This window comes from Ipomoea nil, unplaced genomic scaffold (genome assembly GCF_001879475.1).
Source record: "Ipomoea nil cultivar Tokyo-kokei standard unplaced genomic scaffold, Asagao_1.1 scaffold1900, whole genome shotgun sequence".
Classification (NCBI taxonomy): Eukaryota; Viridiplantae; Streptophyta; class Magnoliopsida; order Solanales; family Convolvulaceae; genus Ipomoea; species Ipomoea nil.
Window position 1 is genome coordinate 552,537 of NW_017618328.1, and position 19,191 is coordinate 571,727.

Here is a 19,191-nt window from a genome sequence, read left to right on the forward strand (position 1 = left end):
GAGCTTACCACGGGGAGGCTTTTTCCAACTGTGTTTAGTAATAACTACGGTCTCCTCACCATGTTTGCTGTGGATGGTCTTCCATGCTTCCAAAAGAGCTTTTGCTATGGATGGTCTTCCATGCTTCCAAAAAGGCTGCTGCTTCTTTAACGATTAAGGATGCATGGTTGTGTCCTTTGGTTATGCCAAACAAACTTGTTCCTAGCTTCCCAAATTTTCCAACAGATAGTGACCAACAAAAATAAGGATTCGGAGTTAAGCTTATGCACGCATTCAGTAAACCAATCCATGAACTGCCGAACTGGATTCCTGCTCTTGGGGGTATCTTTAATATTTGATAGAAGGGTCAAATAGACCCATGTACTAACATCGATTGTTCATCTAGCACCATGAATTAAAATATGGTCCATCTAGGTCATTATACTCTCAATTATTTTTCATCTACCATTTTTAACAAGTTTCTAACAAGTAACTCATTTAATTTGCTTACATGGAAAAATAAATTAAAAACAAAATCCTGTTATTTTTTTCATCTAACTTGCTATTTTTGTCACTTTTTTATGTAGAAAAATTCATTTTTTTTTACGTATTTTCGGATTATGTTGATTTTTTATATGGCTTGAAGGATTCCAACTCCTTCTCTGTTGCGAGTGTTAAGTGTGAAAACACGTAGGAGTATTATAAGCGGAATGCATCCATGCTGTTGTTACCATATATTTGCCCTGCAAATTGTATATTTTTGTCGTGGAGGGGTACCCCATTGCCTTAAAAAACATGACGCTTCCCTCGGGGAAATATGATAATCTCCTTTCTTCGTTGTCTATCTCTTTATCTTTCTAGTGCTGCACATTATATCTCATAACGCGAAGTTTCTTAGCTGTTACTTCAGTCAGATTGTAGCTGCAGCCAGTAAACACAAGCATGTTCTTTTCGTATCTACATTCAAAGGAAGTCGGTTAATTAAGTTACACATCAAACATTAAATCAAAAGTCGTGTTAGTTATTATACCTCAAATGAAGAGCAATATACAGATCATCGTTGTCCCTTAGTCTATTAACGAACTTTTTTTCCAAGCTCCTCAATCTCAGGTGTGTACCGAAGAGCCTCATAAACACACCATCCAAAACCAAAATAAAAACCAATGCCAATGTCAATACCGATAAATGGGTTCAAAAATCACAAAAATGGTAACATACTTATTTCACAACCGACGGGAAAAATAGATTCACTGTTTTTTTGAAAAATTCGTAGAAGAAATCAACATAATCTAGAAATACATAAAAAAAATGAATTTTTCTACCGAAAAAAAGTGACAAAAACAGCAAGATGAAAAAAAACATGTCAGCATTTTGTTTTTATTTTATTTTTCCATGTAAGCAAATTAGATAGGTTACTTGTTAGAAACTTGTTAAAAATGCTAAATGAAAAATAATTGAGAGTATAATGGCCTAGACGAACTATATTTTAATTCATGGTACTAATTGAACAATCAATGTTAGTACATTGGTCTATTTGACCCTTGATATTTTAATCCAGCAAGATTCTCCAAAGTCACAGACAGTGAAGAGATGATCAATGGTTTATGGATGGGAGTTGCACTACGTGCATTGGATTTGGCAATCAATCTTCCTATTACGAAGGTTCTCAGCAGTTGGTAGGCATTTGAAGCAAGTTTGCCAGACAAAGTTCTTGATCCTCGTTGGAACATGCTGTAAGTTAATTCTATGAACATAAGATCTTTAGAACATATGTCTTTCACATACTGTATTTAAATGGCGTTCTGGGAACATACCTGGCTCCATTGTTTTCCCGTAGTTGCTTGAGTTAGAAACTGGATTTCTCCCTCCAGACCTTTAACATTCACTTAATCTAATTCTCTGATGGAGAGAGTTTAGTTTTTAGAGAGGTTGAGGAGAGGACCAAATATAAATAATATTACGTTTCATCAACTTAAACCTGATGATATGCAGTTGAAACTACATGTAACGTTTATCCGTTACTATTATTATAACATTAGGATAAGTTATGATAATATTCAGTATTTGATATGTGGTGCAACACTGATAACCTAATAGCTAGACTACCATTATGATTAGGAGTCTGGTTAGGGTTTAGGAGACCTAAAGACAATCAACCACAATGATGGCCAGTGGTTATATAAGGTCACTAGTCCTCTCTCTGCTCACATTACATACCTCATACACCATCTAGAGAGAGCTGAGTAAAGTGAGAGACAAAATACTCGTTATCTCTGCAGCAGTCCGGATCGCTCAACCGTAACAGAAACTATGGCTGGAGGTTAGTCGATCCTATGATCACATATTCTTTGATGCATGTGATATTTTAGTCTAACAGTTGGTATCAGTCCCCATAAATAATCTCTGCCTAGTTTTTTTTTAATTGCTTAAATATTTACATATTTTATATACTTTGTTATATAATTGAGATTATGTGAATATTCTTTAGTATGCAATTATATTGTCTGGGCTGCTGGAAATTAAGTTTTTATTCCGCATTAAGAAACAAAAAAAAAAAAAAATTGGATATTTTTCCTGCTTCGCGACATGGCTACGGCGGATTCGTCCGGCCACTTCATACATTGCTGGTCTCCTGTCTGCGCTGCTGTAGTCTACACGAAGAAGATGATGATTGATGTCTAAGTTATTGGGCCAGGTTTGGCCCAATTGGGCCAAACCTGGGCTCATAATTAAAAAAAAAATATTATTATTGTTTTTTTTTGGGCCTGTTATGGTTTTGGGTCAATCCTGAATTGATATTTGGACTACATCAATTCATTCAGTTTAATATCTTCATCATATTTGGACTTCTTCTAACTAAATTATCTAATTGAAATTTTTTTTTTATTAAGTCCATTATTAAATTATTATTCAACTTTGAATAATTATTCAGTTTTAATTTTTTAGTTGAATTTTAATTTAATAATGTTTTTCAGTTTAAATTGTATTAAGTGTTGCAATTTAATTGTGGAGTATTTGTGAGTAATATGCATAATCTGAGCATGCTATTTATCTTTTTATTGCAATAATTATTTGACTGTTATAATTATGCCTGTACAAAAGCATGTTCATTAAGAAAAAATTTAGAGCCTTTTAGGTCTGAATTATATGCTATGCCTGAATTAGTGCCTTTTAGGTGAATTAGTGCCTTTCAGGTTAGATTATGCATATTATTACTCAACCTTCAGTTATTACTCCACTCGTGTTTTATAAAGTTCCTAAAGCACATTAAGTACATAAACAATTCGTAGTTTTACCCTATTCAAAGCCTTATCCATAGGTGAAACTACTCTTTAGATCTCTCAAACGATTTTACTTCAAAAATGAGAACACATGAATTAGGGAAGTTTCTTGGGGAGGAATACTAGTTCTATGGCCCTGGCTTAAAAGCCTTGTTGCTACTAGTCCCCTTGCGACGCTACTCTGTCTAAGGAGTTGGTATTTAACCGAGCTTCGTCTCGACCAACTTTCCTGGGAGTATACCTAAGGATTGTCTATCATATTTTGGTTTAATCTGTTTGTTTATTAGGTTTTCTTGCTAATGTGATTATGTTCTTTGGTTAATTAAAGAGTAGCCACGGCATCTTTAATTTTTCCAAAATTACATATTAAGTTTTACTCACATAAAGTTAATGCAAGAATATTGTAATTCACTCTGCGTGATATGGCAAAATTTAGCCCACAGGCAATTTTGTTATATTTGTAGGGTGAATTAGGATGAAATACCATACTATGATCATAATTTGCCCACAGGGATTATGTATCGGCATATAGTTTTGGTAGTTTTGTCATTAAGGGTGGAAAAATTAAAATCGCACCCATTTCGTTTCCACCATTCAGTTTTGGTAAATTCATTATGCGTAAAAATTTAGCCCACAGGCAATTTTTATGGCATCCGAATTTATCTTTTGCATAATTTTACATTGGTAATATTGTGTACTTCAGTATCTCTCTCTAATTTTGTGCCTCGAAAATATTCTAACCAAGCTTTCAATTTTTCTTTTACAGTCACTCTTCCAATCACTCAATCAATAACAATTGATATTCCTATCCTTAATTATGACAATCACAAAGAGTGGAAAGACGCTGTTCTATTGAATTTAGGAATATTGGGGTTTGATTATGCTCTTCGCAATGAGAAGCCTGCTGAGTTTACCGCGCAAAGCACTGAGGAACAAAAAACGCTATACGAGCGATGGGCAACAGCCAATCGCTTAGGCGTATTCCTCATTAAGTCTAAAATTGCCAGAGAGATTCGTGGTCCCGTCGATGATATTGAGGACATTGAGCCATTACTCAAAGCCATCGATGAGCAATTTGTTGACGCGAATAAATCTTTGGCAAGTACCCTGATAATGAAGTTTATCAATATGCGTCTTTCCACTGTCAAGGGAACGCGGAAACACATCATGGAACTCAGGGACATTGCGGCACAATTGAAGAAGTTGAAAATTATTCTTCCAGATGCCTTTGTGGTGCACTTTGCACTAAATACTCTATCTCAGGAATATAGCGCGTTTAAAATTGCCTATAATACACATAAGGATGAATGGTCTATCAATCAATTGATTACCATGTGTACTCAAGAGGAAACGCGACTTGTAACTGAGCTTGGGGAAAGTGCTTTTATGGCCACAACAAGGCCTAAAAGAAAGTCTGGAAAACCTAAGGGACTTACCATAGCTGCTAAGGAGAAACTAACCCCGAAAGCAGACATTAAGAAGATACAAAAGTGTTTCTTTTGCAAAAAGAAAGGACACATGAAGAAAGATTGTATCAAGTTTCAGAAATGGATGTCCCAAAAAGGTAACATTTCATCTTCTTTCGTTTGTTTCGAATCTAACATGTCAGAAGTTAATACTAATTCCTGGTGGGTTGACTCTGGTTCAACAATCCACATTGCAAACTCTTTGCAGGATATGACAAAACTGAGACAGCCAAAGGGAACTGAGTGTAGCATCTTCTCTGGAAACAAGATTGCGTCACCAGTAGAAGCTGTCGGAGTTTGCAATTTAGTTTTGGACAATGGCTTTGTATTGACATTAGAAAAGACTTTTTATGTTCCTAGTTTTTCTAGGAACTTAGTTTCAGTATCTAGACTTGTACCCTTCGGATATTCTTTTGAATTTAATGCCAATGATTTCAAGTTATTTCGTTATTCTACTTGTGTTGGTAATGGTACATTGTCTAATGGTCTTTTCCGTCTTAAATTAAAGAATGATTCAGTTTACAATTCTTTACATGTTCAAAACGGCACCAAACGGTGTAGTATTAACGACAATTCCTCAATGTTGTGGCATCGGAGATTAGGTCATATCTCCCTTGAGCGTATTAAAAGGTTGGTAAAGGATGGAGTACTTTCTACTCTAGACTATACTGACTTTGAGACTTGCGTTGACTGCATTAAGGGTAAGCAGACAAACAAGTCAAAGAAAGGTGCCAATAGAAGTTCAACGTTGTTGGAAATTATTCATACTGACATATGTTGTCCTGATATGACAATACCTGGTCAAAAATATTTCATCACCTTTATTGATGACTTCTCAAGATTTTCCTATGTGTATTTACTTCATCATAAACATGAAGCATTGGATGCCTTTAAATCATTTAAAGCTGAAGTTGAAAACCAATGTAACAGGAAAATACACATAGTTAGGTCTGATAGGGGTGGTGAATACTATGGTAGATACAATGAGAATGGGCAAGCACCTGGTCTATTTGCTAAGTTTCTTCAAGAGCATGGGATTGTTGCCCAATACACCATGCCTGGTTCTCCGGACCAAAATGGTGTAGCTGAAAGAAGAAATCGGACCCTTCTGGATATGGTGCGGAGTATGCTTAGCAACTCTAAGCTTCCTAAGTCGTTGTGGGATGAAGCGCTTAAGACGGCAACGTATATATTAAACCGTGTTCCAACCAAGGCTGTCCCTAAGACACCGTTTGAGTTATTCAAAGGTTGGAAACTGAGTTTGCAACATATGCGTGTTTAGGGATGTCCGTCTGAGGTGAGGATATATAACCCACACGAGAAGAAACTTGACCCAAGGACGATTTATTGGATATGCACAATCTTCTAAGGGTTATAGATTCTATTGTCCATCTCATACTACTAGGATAGTGGAATCACGGAATGCTAAATTTCTTGAAGATGACTTGATTAGTGGGAGTGATCGGTTTAAGGACTTAGTTCCTTCCTTCGATCATACTGACTCTCGACCTTCTACGTCATCTGGTGGGGTTGTACTTATCCGCAGTGCTCCTTTAGTTCTGCCTGCAGATATACCACCTACCGTTGAGATTCCACAAACTGTTGAGGATCAGCCTTTGGAAGAACCAGTTCAGGACTTGCAACAACCGCCTGAACTAGATTTCGAACCAATGGTTGAACCAACTCAGGATATACAGCAAGATTCTGAGCCGATGCAGACTGAACCGACTCAAGAACTGCCACCAGTTCCTGAAGAGGTAGTTGCCCCGCAGCCTGTACAAGGTGATGAGGGTCCAACCTTAAGACGGTCTACTCGGGTAAGGCGATCAGCAGTTCCTAGTTATTATGTTTCGTATCTACAAGAATCTGACATAGGGGCTGAAGATGATCCTGAAACATTCTCTCAAGCCACAAATTGTGCACAGTCTGACTTATGGTTACAAGCCATGAAAGATGAAATGAATTCCATGAAGGACAATGGAGTTTGGGATCTCGTTGAGTTGCCTAATGGGGCCAAGGCCATTGGCTGTAAATGGGTTTTTAAGACTAAAAGAAACTCATTAGGCAACATTGAGAGATACAAGGCCCGGCTTGTTGCCAAGGGATTTACTCAAAAAGAAGGAATCGATTACAAGGAGACTTTTTTTCCTGTATCAAAGAAAGATTCACTTCGGGTCATTCTGGCATTAGTTGCACATTTTAATCTTGAGTTGCAACAAATGGATGTGAAAACCGCTTTCCTAAATGGTGATCTAGAAGAGGAGGTTTATATGAAACAACCTGAAGGTTTCTCTTCTAGGGGTGGTGAGCATTTAGTATGTAAGCTTAAGAAATCCATATACGGTTTAAAACAAGCCTCCCGTCAATGGTACATCAAATTCGATGGGGTAATTTCTTCATTTGGTTTTGTTGAAAATCCCTCAGATAACTGTATATACCAGAAGGTGAGTGGGAGTGAAATTCGCTTCCTTGTTTTATATGTGGATGACATCTTACTTGCCACCAATGATAAGGGGATGCTTCGTGAAACAATTTATTTCTAAGAACTTTGATATGAAGGATATGGGTGATGCCTCTTACGTTATCGGCATTAAAATTTGTAGAGATAGGTCCCGGGGTATACTGGGTTTATCTCAAGAAACCTATATAAACAAAGTTTTAGAGAGATTTCATGTGCAAAATTGTTCATCTAATGTTGCTCCCATAGCTAAGGGTTAGACTTTTGGAGAGCTGTAAAGAGGGTTCTAAGGTATCTAAGATGAACCAAATGTTACAAGCTTGGGTTTAGGCAGACGGACAATTTAGATCTTGTCGGTTATTCAGACGCGGACTTTGCTGGCTGTGTTGATTCTCAAAAATCAACTTTAGGGTGCGTCTTTATTATGGCCAGTGGGGCTATCTCATGGAGAAGTGTTAAACAGTCCTTAATAGCTACTTCTACCATGGAAGCCGAGTTCGTTTCCAGTTTCGAGGCAACTTCATAGGGTTTTTGGCTAAAGAATTTTATCTCTGGGCTTAGAATTATGGATTCCATATCTAAGCCATTGAAAGTTTATTGTGACAATTCAGCTGCAGTCTTCGTAGCTAAGACCACAAAAGTGGGAGTCGAATTAAGTACATCGACATCAAGTTCTTAGCAATTAGGAATCGTGTCAAAAATAAAGTTGTATTCTTTGAACACATTCATACTGAGTTGGTGTCAGCAGATCCCTTGACTAAATGCATGCCTTCAGTTAAATTCAAGGATCTGGTTCAGAAAATGAGACTTTTTCCCACTATGAAATTTGTATATACATTCAGTTTAAAATTCTTTGGCATTCAGACATTTTCTCAATTAAGTGTGTACACCTTCATTTGCTTCATATTGATGAGAAAATGTACTTCAGGGACTTGGAATAAACATAAGGTTTATTTCGTTGGGTTTTGTTTCCTAATTAAGTGCTCAATGGCAGTTTGCATTTGATCATAATGGATACTACTCGTGCTAATGAGAACATATCATTATGGTTGGTGTTTTTCTGTTATTGAGTGGTAGTGTTTGCACCAAGTGGGAGAATGTAACGTTTATCCGTTACTATTATTATAACATTAGGATAAGTTATGATAATATTCAGTATTTGATATGTGGTGCAACACTGATAACCTAATAGCTAGACTACCATTATGATTAGGAGTCTGGTTAGGGTTTAGGAGACCTAAAGACAATCAACCACAATGGTGGCCAGTGGTTATATAAGGTCACTAGTCCTCTCACTACTCACATTACATACCTCATACACCATCTAGAGAGAGCTGAGTAAAGTAAGAGACAAAATACTCGTTATCTCTGCAACAGTCCGGATCGCTCAACCGTAACAGAAATTATGGCTGGAGGTTAATCGATCCTATGATCACATATTCTTTGATGCATGTGATATTTTAGTCTAACACTACAATCTTATCTTCTTAACTGACCAATCACAAGATTTTTGCATGTTCCAAATCGCTGTCCATTTTAGCATTTCACCCTCTGGCAGGAAGTTGGTAAGTGATTTGTAGCAGCTCTTGACATAGTAGGCTCCTTTTTCCTCTGGCACCTCATATCATTCTATCTGCACATTTACTTAAAGGCAAGGGAATACTCATAATGTGATCCATATCCTCTTCCACAAAAATATCCTGGATGATCTCCTCTTCCCATTTGTCCTGGTTAACATCCGTAAGGGAGTAAACTTTAGCATTCTCCAAGTACTGTGGCATAGTCGTTTTGACAAAGGGGTCATCTTTTCTAGGAATCCAAGGATCCTTCCAAATATTTATAGAATGTCATTTCCCCACTCTCCATCTACAATTAGCCTTCATGATTATTGATTGAGATTCCATGATACTTCTGTAAGATTTTTCCTTGATAATATATATTATATATATTATATATTAGGATCTTAATTAAGTGGTGCAAGTTGATTAGGCTTATTAAGTGGTCTGGTTAGACTGAATAACTAAAAGTTGTTAGTCAATCAGACTCGGGTTCTGAGTCAGGTATGAGGCAAATAATGGCTAACGGTCTACCGTTAAGAGGCAACACAACAGGAATGAGTCAGGTATGAGGCAAATAATGGCTAACAGTCTACCGTTAAGAGGCAACACAATAAGAATATCAGTTGTGGTTGGAGATCAACATGGACTACGCTTCCGCTCTTATACGAGGTCATCTCTCGTATACCATATTCAGTATAGTTAGATTATTTTATATCCAACAACTTCTCCATAAAAATGATGTTTTACCACCCAACTTGGCTTTGAGGGAGGAAGTGTTCTTAAAATATTTCGCTTTGAACACTTTTGAGACAAGAGAATTAGGGAATTGGATGTACCGCCACACTTGTACGTTTTCCAAGAAGAGCTTGATTGAATTCCCTAATCTACCACCAAAAGATTTTGGCTTGCACAGCTCCTGCTACTTCTTCCAGTTAATGCTACTGCTCCTTTCAGCTTCCCCTTTCCACCAAAATTTATTCATAGCAGTTTCAATACTATTGCATAGCCCCACTGGAAATAAGAATATACTCATGGCAAATGTTGGGATAACATGGAACACATTTTTAATCAGGACTTCCCTTCCAGATTTGGAGAGGAAGTTATGGCAAATTATATCGTGCACCGCGGTGCATAATCAATTATGCACCACGCGTCATACACTACAGTGTGTTTAAATCGACACTGTCAAAACGACGTCGTTTTATTTAATGAAAAGAAACAGAATCTTCGCCAAAAAAAAACTATGTTCTTCAATTTCATTTTGTATACACTGCAGTTTCAATTCAACACACCTACAGTTTCATTTCGATATAACTACAGTTTCATTCAATATTTATACACTCAAATATGTGAAAATGTTATTTAATTTTATTTTATATACATTATAATTTCATTAAAACACAACTATATGATCATTTGAATATAATTACAGCTTCATTGTACAATATACACTCAAATATGTGAAATGTTATTCAGTTTCATTTTATATATATTGTAGTTTCATTTCACCACAACTACAGTATCATTTTGATATAACTGTAGTTTCATTTGATAATATAAAAATAATACGTGAGTCAGTGTCGGTTTAGACACACTATAGTATCTGACGCGCGGTGCACGATATAACGACCCGGAAGTTATTGTTCCAGCTTTTGACTCGACCCATAATCTTCTGTTTGATGAAGCCCAAAATCTTATTTTTTCCTTCTCCCAATCCAGGAAGGAAGGCCCAGGTACTTGCCAGTATGAGAACCTTCAGAAATTCCCATAACCTCACACACCACTTCCCTTAATAAACTATCCACATTTTGTTGAACAAGAGTGAAGACTTAGCTTGTCGTAGTTAATATGTTGCCTCGAGGCCAAAAAAGAAGGCAATCATCTGCGAAAAACAAGTGGCTAATTTTCGGGGCTCCCTTCGCAACTGTTATTCCATGAATACCATTGTTTTGGATCTCCTTTTTAATCATTTCACTCAAACACTCCGATCACCAAAATAAACAGGTAAGGCGAGAGAGGACCCCATTGTCTTAAACCCCTCTTAGGAATAATAGGGCCCAACTCCTGCCCTTCAAGAACAACCTTAAACTAAAACAAATCTGATACTATACAACATGCAATCATACCCAAAAACTCTTGACAGCAGAGCCGATTTTTAGATTTTTGTGGCCATGTTCTTGTAAATAAATGAGGTCATACAAAAAATATAAGCGCAATATTTAAAACTAGTACCGTTAAATATATGATTTTGTTTTATATATTATTTTTCAATATAATGAAGAAAAATTCAAACAACTTTGTTTATTATAAATAAAATTCTAACATAATGCAACCTAGAGATCTTTTATTTTAAAAAAATGTCCTTCTAGCATTCTTTGACGCAAATTCATCGATCAACTCTTGATAATCTACTTTATCCAAAAGATAATTTTCGATAGACATTATCACTAATCCATTAAGTCGTTCACGTGACATTGTAGAGCTTAAGTAGGACTTCAACCATTTCAACTTAAAAAAAACTTCTTTCTACAGATTCCATAGTAAAAAAAACTTCTTTCTACAGATTCCATAGTAATAGGAATAGTTAATAAAATTATGTATACAATAACCGCATTAGGACAATCAAACAATTTAAAATCTTTCAAAATTTAAATGGTCCTATTTTTCATGTCTATATAACTCTTTTCTTAGTTTACCCCTAATGCAGATTTCATCTTGATTCTCTTACATAGGGGCTTTGAAGTATCAATACGAAATTTGATCCTTATGAACGCAATCCAGGATCCATCAAAATTTGAAACATCCGCCTTAACAAACTCCCCCAGAAATTCCTTTCCACGATTGCTTGATGCCATTAGATAAACAAGGTGGATTAAGAGTCGTAGAAATTAAAGACTTGGCAAATCCCCAAGAAATTTTGATAAGTGTTGGGACAGCTTATCATGCAAAAACCAAATAGCAGAATGTGAGCAAAAGCTAAAACATCTGGAACATAAGGAAGAAAAGAGACCCCACCCCGGCCTAACATAGCATCTGGGAGGATGCCATAAATGTGGTGGCAAATTATATCATGCACCGCGCGTCTTTTTTTTTTTTTTTTTTTTTTTTTTTTTTTAAATGAAAATAAACAGTGTTTGTTTTCCGTCGTTTCGCACCCTTTTGCAAAAAGTAACCCTATTCTTCAGTGTCATTTTGTATACACTGCAGTGTCAGTTCAACACAACTACAGTTTCATTTTTATATAACTATAGTTTCATTCGATATTTATAGATTCAAATATGTGAAAATGTTATTTAATTTTATTTTATATACACTATAGTTTCATTAAAACACAATTACATGATCATTTTGATGTAATTACAGCTTCATTGTACAATATACACTCAAATATGTGAAATGTTATTCAGTTTCATTTTATATACACTGCAGTTTCATTTCACTATAACTACAGTATCATTTTGATATAACTGCAGTGTTGGTTTAGATATACTGTAGTGTCAGTTGATGTTTAATACACCAAACAAGCGGACTCCGTTAACTATAACGACGGGCCGTTTCTTTACTTAAAGAAATGACGCCGTTTTTTACCGCGGTGCATGTGCACCGCGGTCTATGATATAACGACTGAAATGTGGTTGGTGGCTTGAAACATTAATGATCATAAATGACACTAACACACAACATAAAAGAAGGAGATTTGAGGCTTGTAAAGATACAAGGAGGGACTTGTTAACCAGAACAAGAGGAAGAAGCATTTTTGAATTTTACAATCTATACATATACAAAAATAAAATGTTCTCCCAAAAAGAGAAAGTAGCATTTTCCCTCCTAAAACCACTTTCCAAAACTGGAAAGTATGGTATAATAATAATAATGTTATTTTGATAAAACATGGCTTTCAAAAAAAAAAAAAACGAAAGATAAAGCATTTAATTTAAATTTAAATTAAAAAACAAAATGCATGGTGCATCTTTAATAACCATTTTGGGCGGCAGCTAGGCCTATTCCAACTCCCATGATGGCAGAGGCAATATAATGATAAGAAAAAAGCTTGGCATGGGCAATATTGCATGATATAATGGGTATGCCGCTTCTAAAAGACAGACCCCTATACGGTCTTATTCACAAGTTGTATCCTAGCTCAATGCGATGGTGGGTGAGAGTATGTTGTGCGTGTGTAAATATGGAAGATGGATCCCATCTAAACAACTGTAGAGCTTTCTCCTAAAATTTGGTAGGATGTATGTTGTCCTAGCTTACTGGATGTGTAGTCGCATTAAGAATATGTTTGTATTCATTGTAGTTTGTGTTTTTTTTTTTTTTTTTTTTTTTTTGGTATAGCCAGGTTTCCACGACGAAGTGATTAATTTCCTTACTGGATTGTAGGCACATTTTTAAGTCGAACAATTGGCTTGAAGATTTAAAATTGCTCTATTTTTTCAAAAACCCTTGACTTTTAGTTAAGGATGAAAGAGCTTTTCCACTCAACCAAGCCCCAAGTTTATATGCTTGTCTCTATGTTTATGTAAATTTCTCTTTTTTTTTTTTTTTTTTTTGGGATCTTTTAGAACTTTTCCCTTTGTGAATTTAAAATGGTTCTAAACTTCTCATCTCTACGACTCTATCTTTTCTTTTAAAACTGGCAAATTATATCGTGCACCGCGGTGCATAATCAATTATGCATCGAACTTCAAAACGATATCGTTTTGTTTAATGAAAGAAACAACACCCTTTTCTTGCCGTTCCGCAACAAGTAATTTAGAAGTTTATATGTGTCTCTATGTGTATGTAAATTTCCCTTTTTTTTTTTGGGTGGGGGGAGGGGGGGTCTTTTAGAAGTTTTCCCTTTGGGAATTTAAAATGGTTCTAATTTCTAAACTTCCAATCGTTATACCTTGCACCACGGCGCACATAGCACTGTGCGCCTCGCACCTCCCAAAACGACGTTATTTTGGTAAATTATGTAGGCAATTGACGTGATTATGCGTATTTGTTTATACAATTATGTGTATTTGTTTTTATAATTATGTATATTTTTTATACAATCATTTACATGTTTTTTATACAATTATGTGCATCCGAAACAGGAAATTTATGTGTATTATGTTAAGAGTTGATGTTTATTATATTAAAAGTTTATGTATATTATGTATTATGTTAGATTATATGTATTATCTTTAAAAAAAAAGTATGTGTATTTTGTTATACAATTATGAACATTCATGTATACAATTATGTGTATTTTAGTATAAAATTATGTACATTTTTGAATATGAGATTTTTTTTTAAAGAAAATTAACCGCCAAAACAGAATAGCGAAATTTCAAAAAATAAAATAAAATCTAAAACGACGTCATTTTGCATCAGGACGCACAATGCAATGCGCGCCCTGGTGCAGGATATAAATTGCCCTAAACTTCTCATCTCTATGACTCTATCCTTGCTTTTAAAACTCAATCGTTATGCCATGGAACCGTGTTCACCATTCATGGTGAACACGGTTCCAACGATGTTAGTACACCGTTTTTTTTTTTTTTTTTTTTATAATTAATTGCGTGACTTTTCTTCTTCATTTTCACATTTCGCGGTTTCACTTTAATTTGAGGTGAGCAATGATTTCGGATATTCATAAATTATGAATTCATGCCTGCACATTCACTTTCGAACCATGCCTACACATTCCCGTCCGAAATCACGGACATTCATAAATTATGAATCCATGCCTGCACATTCACTTTGGAACCATGCCTACACATTCACTTTGGAACCATGAGATTATGAATTTTCTGTTATAAGATTATGAATTTTCAGTTATGAGATTATGAATTTTCTGTTATGAGATTATGAATTTTCTGTTATGAAATTATGAATTTTCTGTTATGAGATTATGAATCTACATTACATTCATAATCTCATAACAGAAAATTCATAATTTAATAAATATTTTACTTTTATGCGATTATGAATTTTCTGTTATGAGATTATGAATTTACATTACATTCATAATCTCATAACAGAAAATTCATAATTTGATCAAACGCGCGCCGTTAACTCCATATCCGCGAATTATTATTATTATTATTTTTTTTTTTGCGTAAAAACGATGTCGTTTGGACTTGTGTTCACCATTCACGGTGAACACGTTTCCAGGGCATAATTTGCGTTTAAAACTTTATTGGGTCATGTTTTATGGGCCTGTGTTTGATTTTGTTGGCCGAGGTTTGTTTTTCTCAATAGTTATGTCATGGACTCGGATCCATCTTGTAAAGTGGATCTAAGTCAAAACACATAATTTATATACTGAATATTCACAATTTATATACTAAATGTTCAAAGTTTGAATTGTGAACATTCAGTATGTAAATTGTGAACATTCAGTATATAATAATTGAACATTTGGTATGTAATTAATTGTGAACATATAGTATATAAAGAAAAGTACTTGAACTACTTTCAAAACTTACTTCCAACTTTTACTTTCGAGTTAATACCATCTGAGGTCCTCCGAGTATAGTGGTTTTACCACATTTAGTCCTAAACTTTCAAATTGACCATATGTGGTCCTTCGACTTTCAAATTTAACCATTCATGGTCCAAGTTAACCACTCATGGTCCTTCAACTATTAAATTTTAACCAACCATGGTCCTTTCAAGAGGATCACAACTGGTTAAGTTTTGAAACTTGAAGGACCATGTGTGGTTAACTTGGACCACAAATGGTTAAATTTGAAAGCCGAAGGACCACAGATGGTCAATTTGAAAGTTTAGGACTAAACGTGGCAAAATCACTATACTCGGAGGACCTCAAACGGTATTAACTCTTTTACTTTCACTTGTGTTCAAATTTGATTAGAGGAAGAAAAAAATGAATAAATAAACATCATGGCCCCCTACTAAATTGAGCAATCAAAACATGTCAAATCATAAGGAGTACATACAGAATTACTCATATATAAATTGTGTATTTTTAGATCCGGGTCCACCTTGCAAGGTGGACCCGGGTCCACAGAATAATTTGCCTGTTTTTCTTTCTGCGTCTTTTTTTTTTTTTTTTTTTTTTTTCTTTTTAACAAATTTTTCTGAAAGTTTTTGTCATCCTTTTATTTTTATGGCAGAAGGTTCAAATGGACCCATGTACTAACATTGATTATTCATCTAGCATCATGAATTAAAATATGGTCCATCTAGACCATTATATTCTCAATTATTTTTCATTTAGCATTTTTAGCAAATTTCTAACAAGTAACCCATCTAATTTGCTTACATGGAAAAATAAAATAAAAACAAAATGTTGACATGTAATTTTTTTTCATCTAACTTGCTGTTTTTGTCACTATTTTATGTAGAAAAATTCATATTTTTATATGTATTTTCAGATTATGTCGATTTTTTATATGGCTTGAAAGATTCCAACTCCTCATCTGTTGCGAGTGTTGAGTGTGAAAACACGTAGGGGTATTCTAAGCAGAATGCATCCATGCTGTTGTTACCATAAATTTGTCCTGCAAGATGTATATTTTTGTCGTGGAGGGGGTACCTCATCGCCTTAAAAAACATAACCGCTTCCCTCGGGGACATATGACAGTCTCTTTTCTTCGTTGTCTATCTCTTTCTCTTTCCAGTGCTGCACATTATACCTCATAACGCGAAGTTCCTTAGTTGTTACTTCAGTCAGATTGTAGCTGCAGCCAGTAAATGCAAGCATGTTCTTTTCGTATCTACACTCAAAGGTAGTAGGTTAATTAAGTTACATCTCAAATATTAAATCAAAAGCCGTGTTAGTTATTTATACCTCAAATGAAGAGAAATATAGAGATCAACATTGTCGACTGTAGGATGTAGAGTGAAGGAGGGCCAAGCCGGTTTCAACGACATACTTGTGTTGTCGCTCTGTGGCACCATTATGCTCAGGAGTGTGTGGTGGGGTGGTGAAATGAGAAATACCATGAGTGTTCAGGAATGGTATAAGTTTTATAAATTCCCCCCCCCCCCCATCATTATCTGAGTAAATAGAAATAATCGGAAAGTCAAAAATTTTTTCCACTAATTGTTTGAACTGAGTAAATATTGTCAAAACATCTGACTTACGCTTCATGGAGTACAACCAAATGTATTTCGAAAAGTGGTATACAAACATTATATAATAGTAAAATTCATCAATAGACTTTTTAGTAGGCCCCCATACATCGATATAGATTAATTGTAGAGGTTTAGTGCTAACAAGGGTATTTTTACGAAGGGAAATTTATGGATTTTATGAACATTGCAAGAGGAGCAGTAAAATTGTCGCAGAGACGACAAAGAGACTGGAACATTACAGCGCTGCAAAACCAGTTGCAACACCTTATTGGACAGATAGTCAAGCTGGTGCTACTAAGACAGGGAGGACAACTGCGTAACATGTATTGTTCACTCCCCACAGTAGAGGAATCCCCGTTCGAAGATCCTTGACAATAAAATGAGAATAAAAAAATTCAATAGACACGCGATTAGTCTTGCATAGTTGGGATATGGAAACTAAGTGAGTATGCAACTGAGGAACATGCAGGACATTTTCTAAGGCAATGACAGAAGATGGAGTAGGAATGACAGATTGGCCAATATGAGATAATTGTAGGGAATTACCGTCACCTAGGCAAATTTAAACAGGTCCATTGTACTCCGAGTGCGTCTGTAGGGACGTGACACTAGGTGTGGCGTGATGTGACGCACTGCTGTCAAACAGCCAGGGTGGAGATGCCTACGCGGAATGAGCTGTAAGCGACGTAGACGTCTGCGTGGTGATAATGTTATGTTCCTTTAGAAACCTGGCTAGCTTGCGACACACCCTCATTTCATGACTTGCAAAGTTACAAAACTTGCATATAACAGTAGGCCAATTCGACCGGTTGGCTTCGTAATGATTAGGATTGTTACGGGCCTTCCGGTTGGAGTTCGACTGATGGTTGTTCCGAGGGAACGAAGTCCGCTGAGTGACATTAGCCGACACCAACAATGACTGGCATGTATCATCTGTGTCCTTCAACTGACGTTTATGGTCAGTTAGGACGACTGCTAACTCACCCAACGAGATGGGTGTTTCACAAACGCGGACCACAGAAATAATAGAGTTGTACTCCTCTCCAAGCTGGGTCAGTATGTATACGATCAAATCTTCATCAAACACAGGACACTGAGCCAAGGCAAGATCATCAACTATGGCTCGCATGTCATTGAGGTATTTTTGGTGAGTTTTGCCTGGAAGGAAATGATACCGTTCTCGTGAAGCACTAGCATAACTAGCAACAAGGCGTTGCCATGCATCATGGGCCGTTTTAGCCAACGAGATGAGTGGCTGGATTGTATCCGTACAACTTCCCAGAAGTGCACTAACAATAATTTGGTCTTGACGGTACCAAATTGAATTGTTTGGGTTGGGGACGGTCTGAGCAGGGTCCGAGAATTTGGATGGTTCCTTGGTGGAACCGTCAACATAGCTTAGTAGGTTGAGACCAACAAGAGTAGCATGAACTTGTCGGCGCCAAACTGGGAAATTGGTGGTAGTAAGTATAATGTGGAAGTGTGTGGGAGCATTTAGTTGAATTACCTCATTGGTATTGGCAGTGGTAGGAGAAGCCATCAGCTAGAAAGGGGGAAAAAGTTCTTTCGTAGGAGATTAAGGCTCTTGATACCATGTAGAGTTTATGAACTTGATGATTTATTGATATAAACCCAAACAGGTATAAATAGTATTTAGAAGAGAAAAACTAGCAAGAAATTACAACAACTAATCTAACATATACAACTATTCAACAGGAGTTAAACTGTAACAAAGAGAGATGGAATATGTCAGCCACATATGTCCTTAATAGTATAAAGCGAGTTTGTAGCCCAAGGGTTCACGCAGAGACCTAGAATCAAATATACTCTCCCATAATGGATGTCATTAAGTTTCGCTACATAATTGACAAAATAATAATAAATTTAGATATGAAGTTGATTAAATTCATTACCATAAAATTATGAGTCATTAGACACTATTGTTTATTTGGGAAAATCGTTGATGGATTTACAATTCTCAGAATGAAAGAAAATAAATATCATAACATGATTGTTGTTAAAGTCCAACGGCTTTACATAGCTTGAAATAGTAAGCAATTGACTGAGTAATTTTCTCCTGAAGTAAGAAAATGTAGAAATGAATATGTTCCATTATGTGCTTATTAAAAGTTGCTAATGTAATTATTTATTTATTATCTCAATCTGTGTTGGTGTTATGAACATCATTGAAATACATAAAGAGCTTAATGATATTAGCTCATGTCTAAAGACGGAGTTTGGAAATAAAAGACTTGGAAATCCAAGTATTATCTCGACATGTAGATCGAGTATTTCCTTGAAAGGAATTTTATACACCAGTCAGTCTATTTTGAAAAATATCTTTGACGCATTTTATATGGATAAGTACC

General features: G+C 35.7%; 1 protein-coding gene across 1 annotated transcript; it reads right to left on the minus strand.

The window, feature by feature from the left end:
• Positions 1-16,289: 16,289 nt before the first annotated feature.
• On the minus strand, positions 16,290-18,362 carry LOC109193658. Its single transcript, XM_019344511.1, has 2 exons — positions 17,551-18,362; positions 16,290-16,461 (listed from the first exon to the last, which is right to left on the minus strand). The coding sequence occupies exons 1-2, from the start codon at positions 18,360-18,362 to the stop codon at positions 16,290-16,292; spliced, it is 984 nt and encodes a 327-aa protein (XP_019200056.1).
• Between the last annotated feature and the right edge of the window lie 829 nt (positions 18,363-19,191).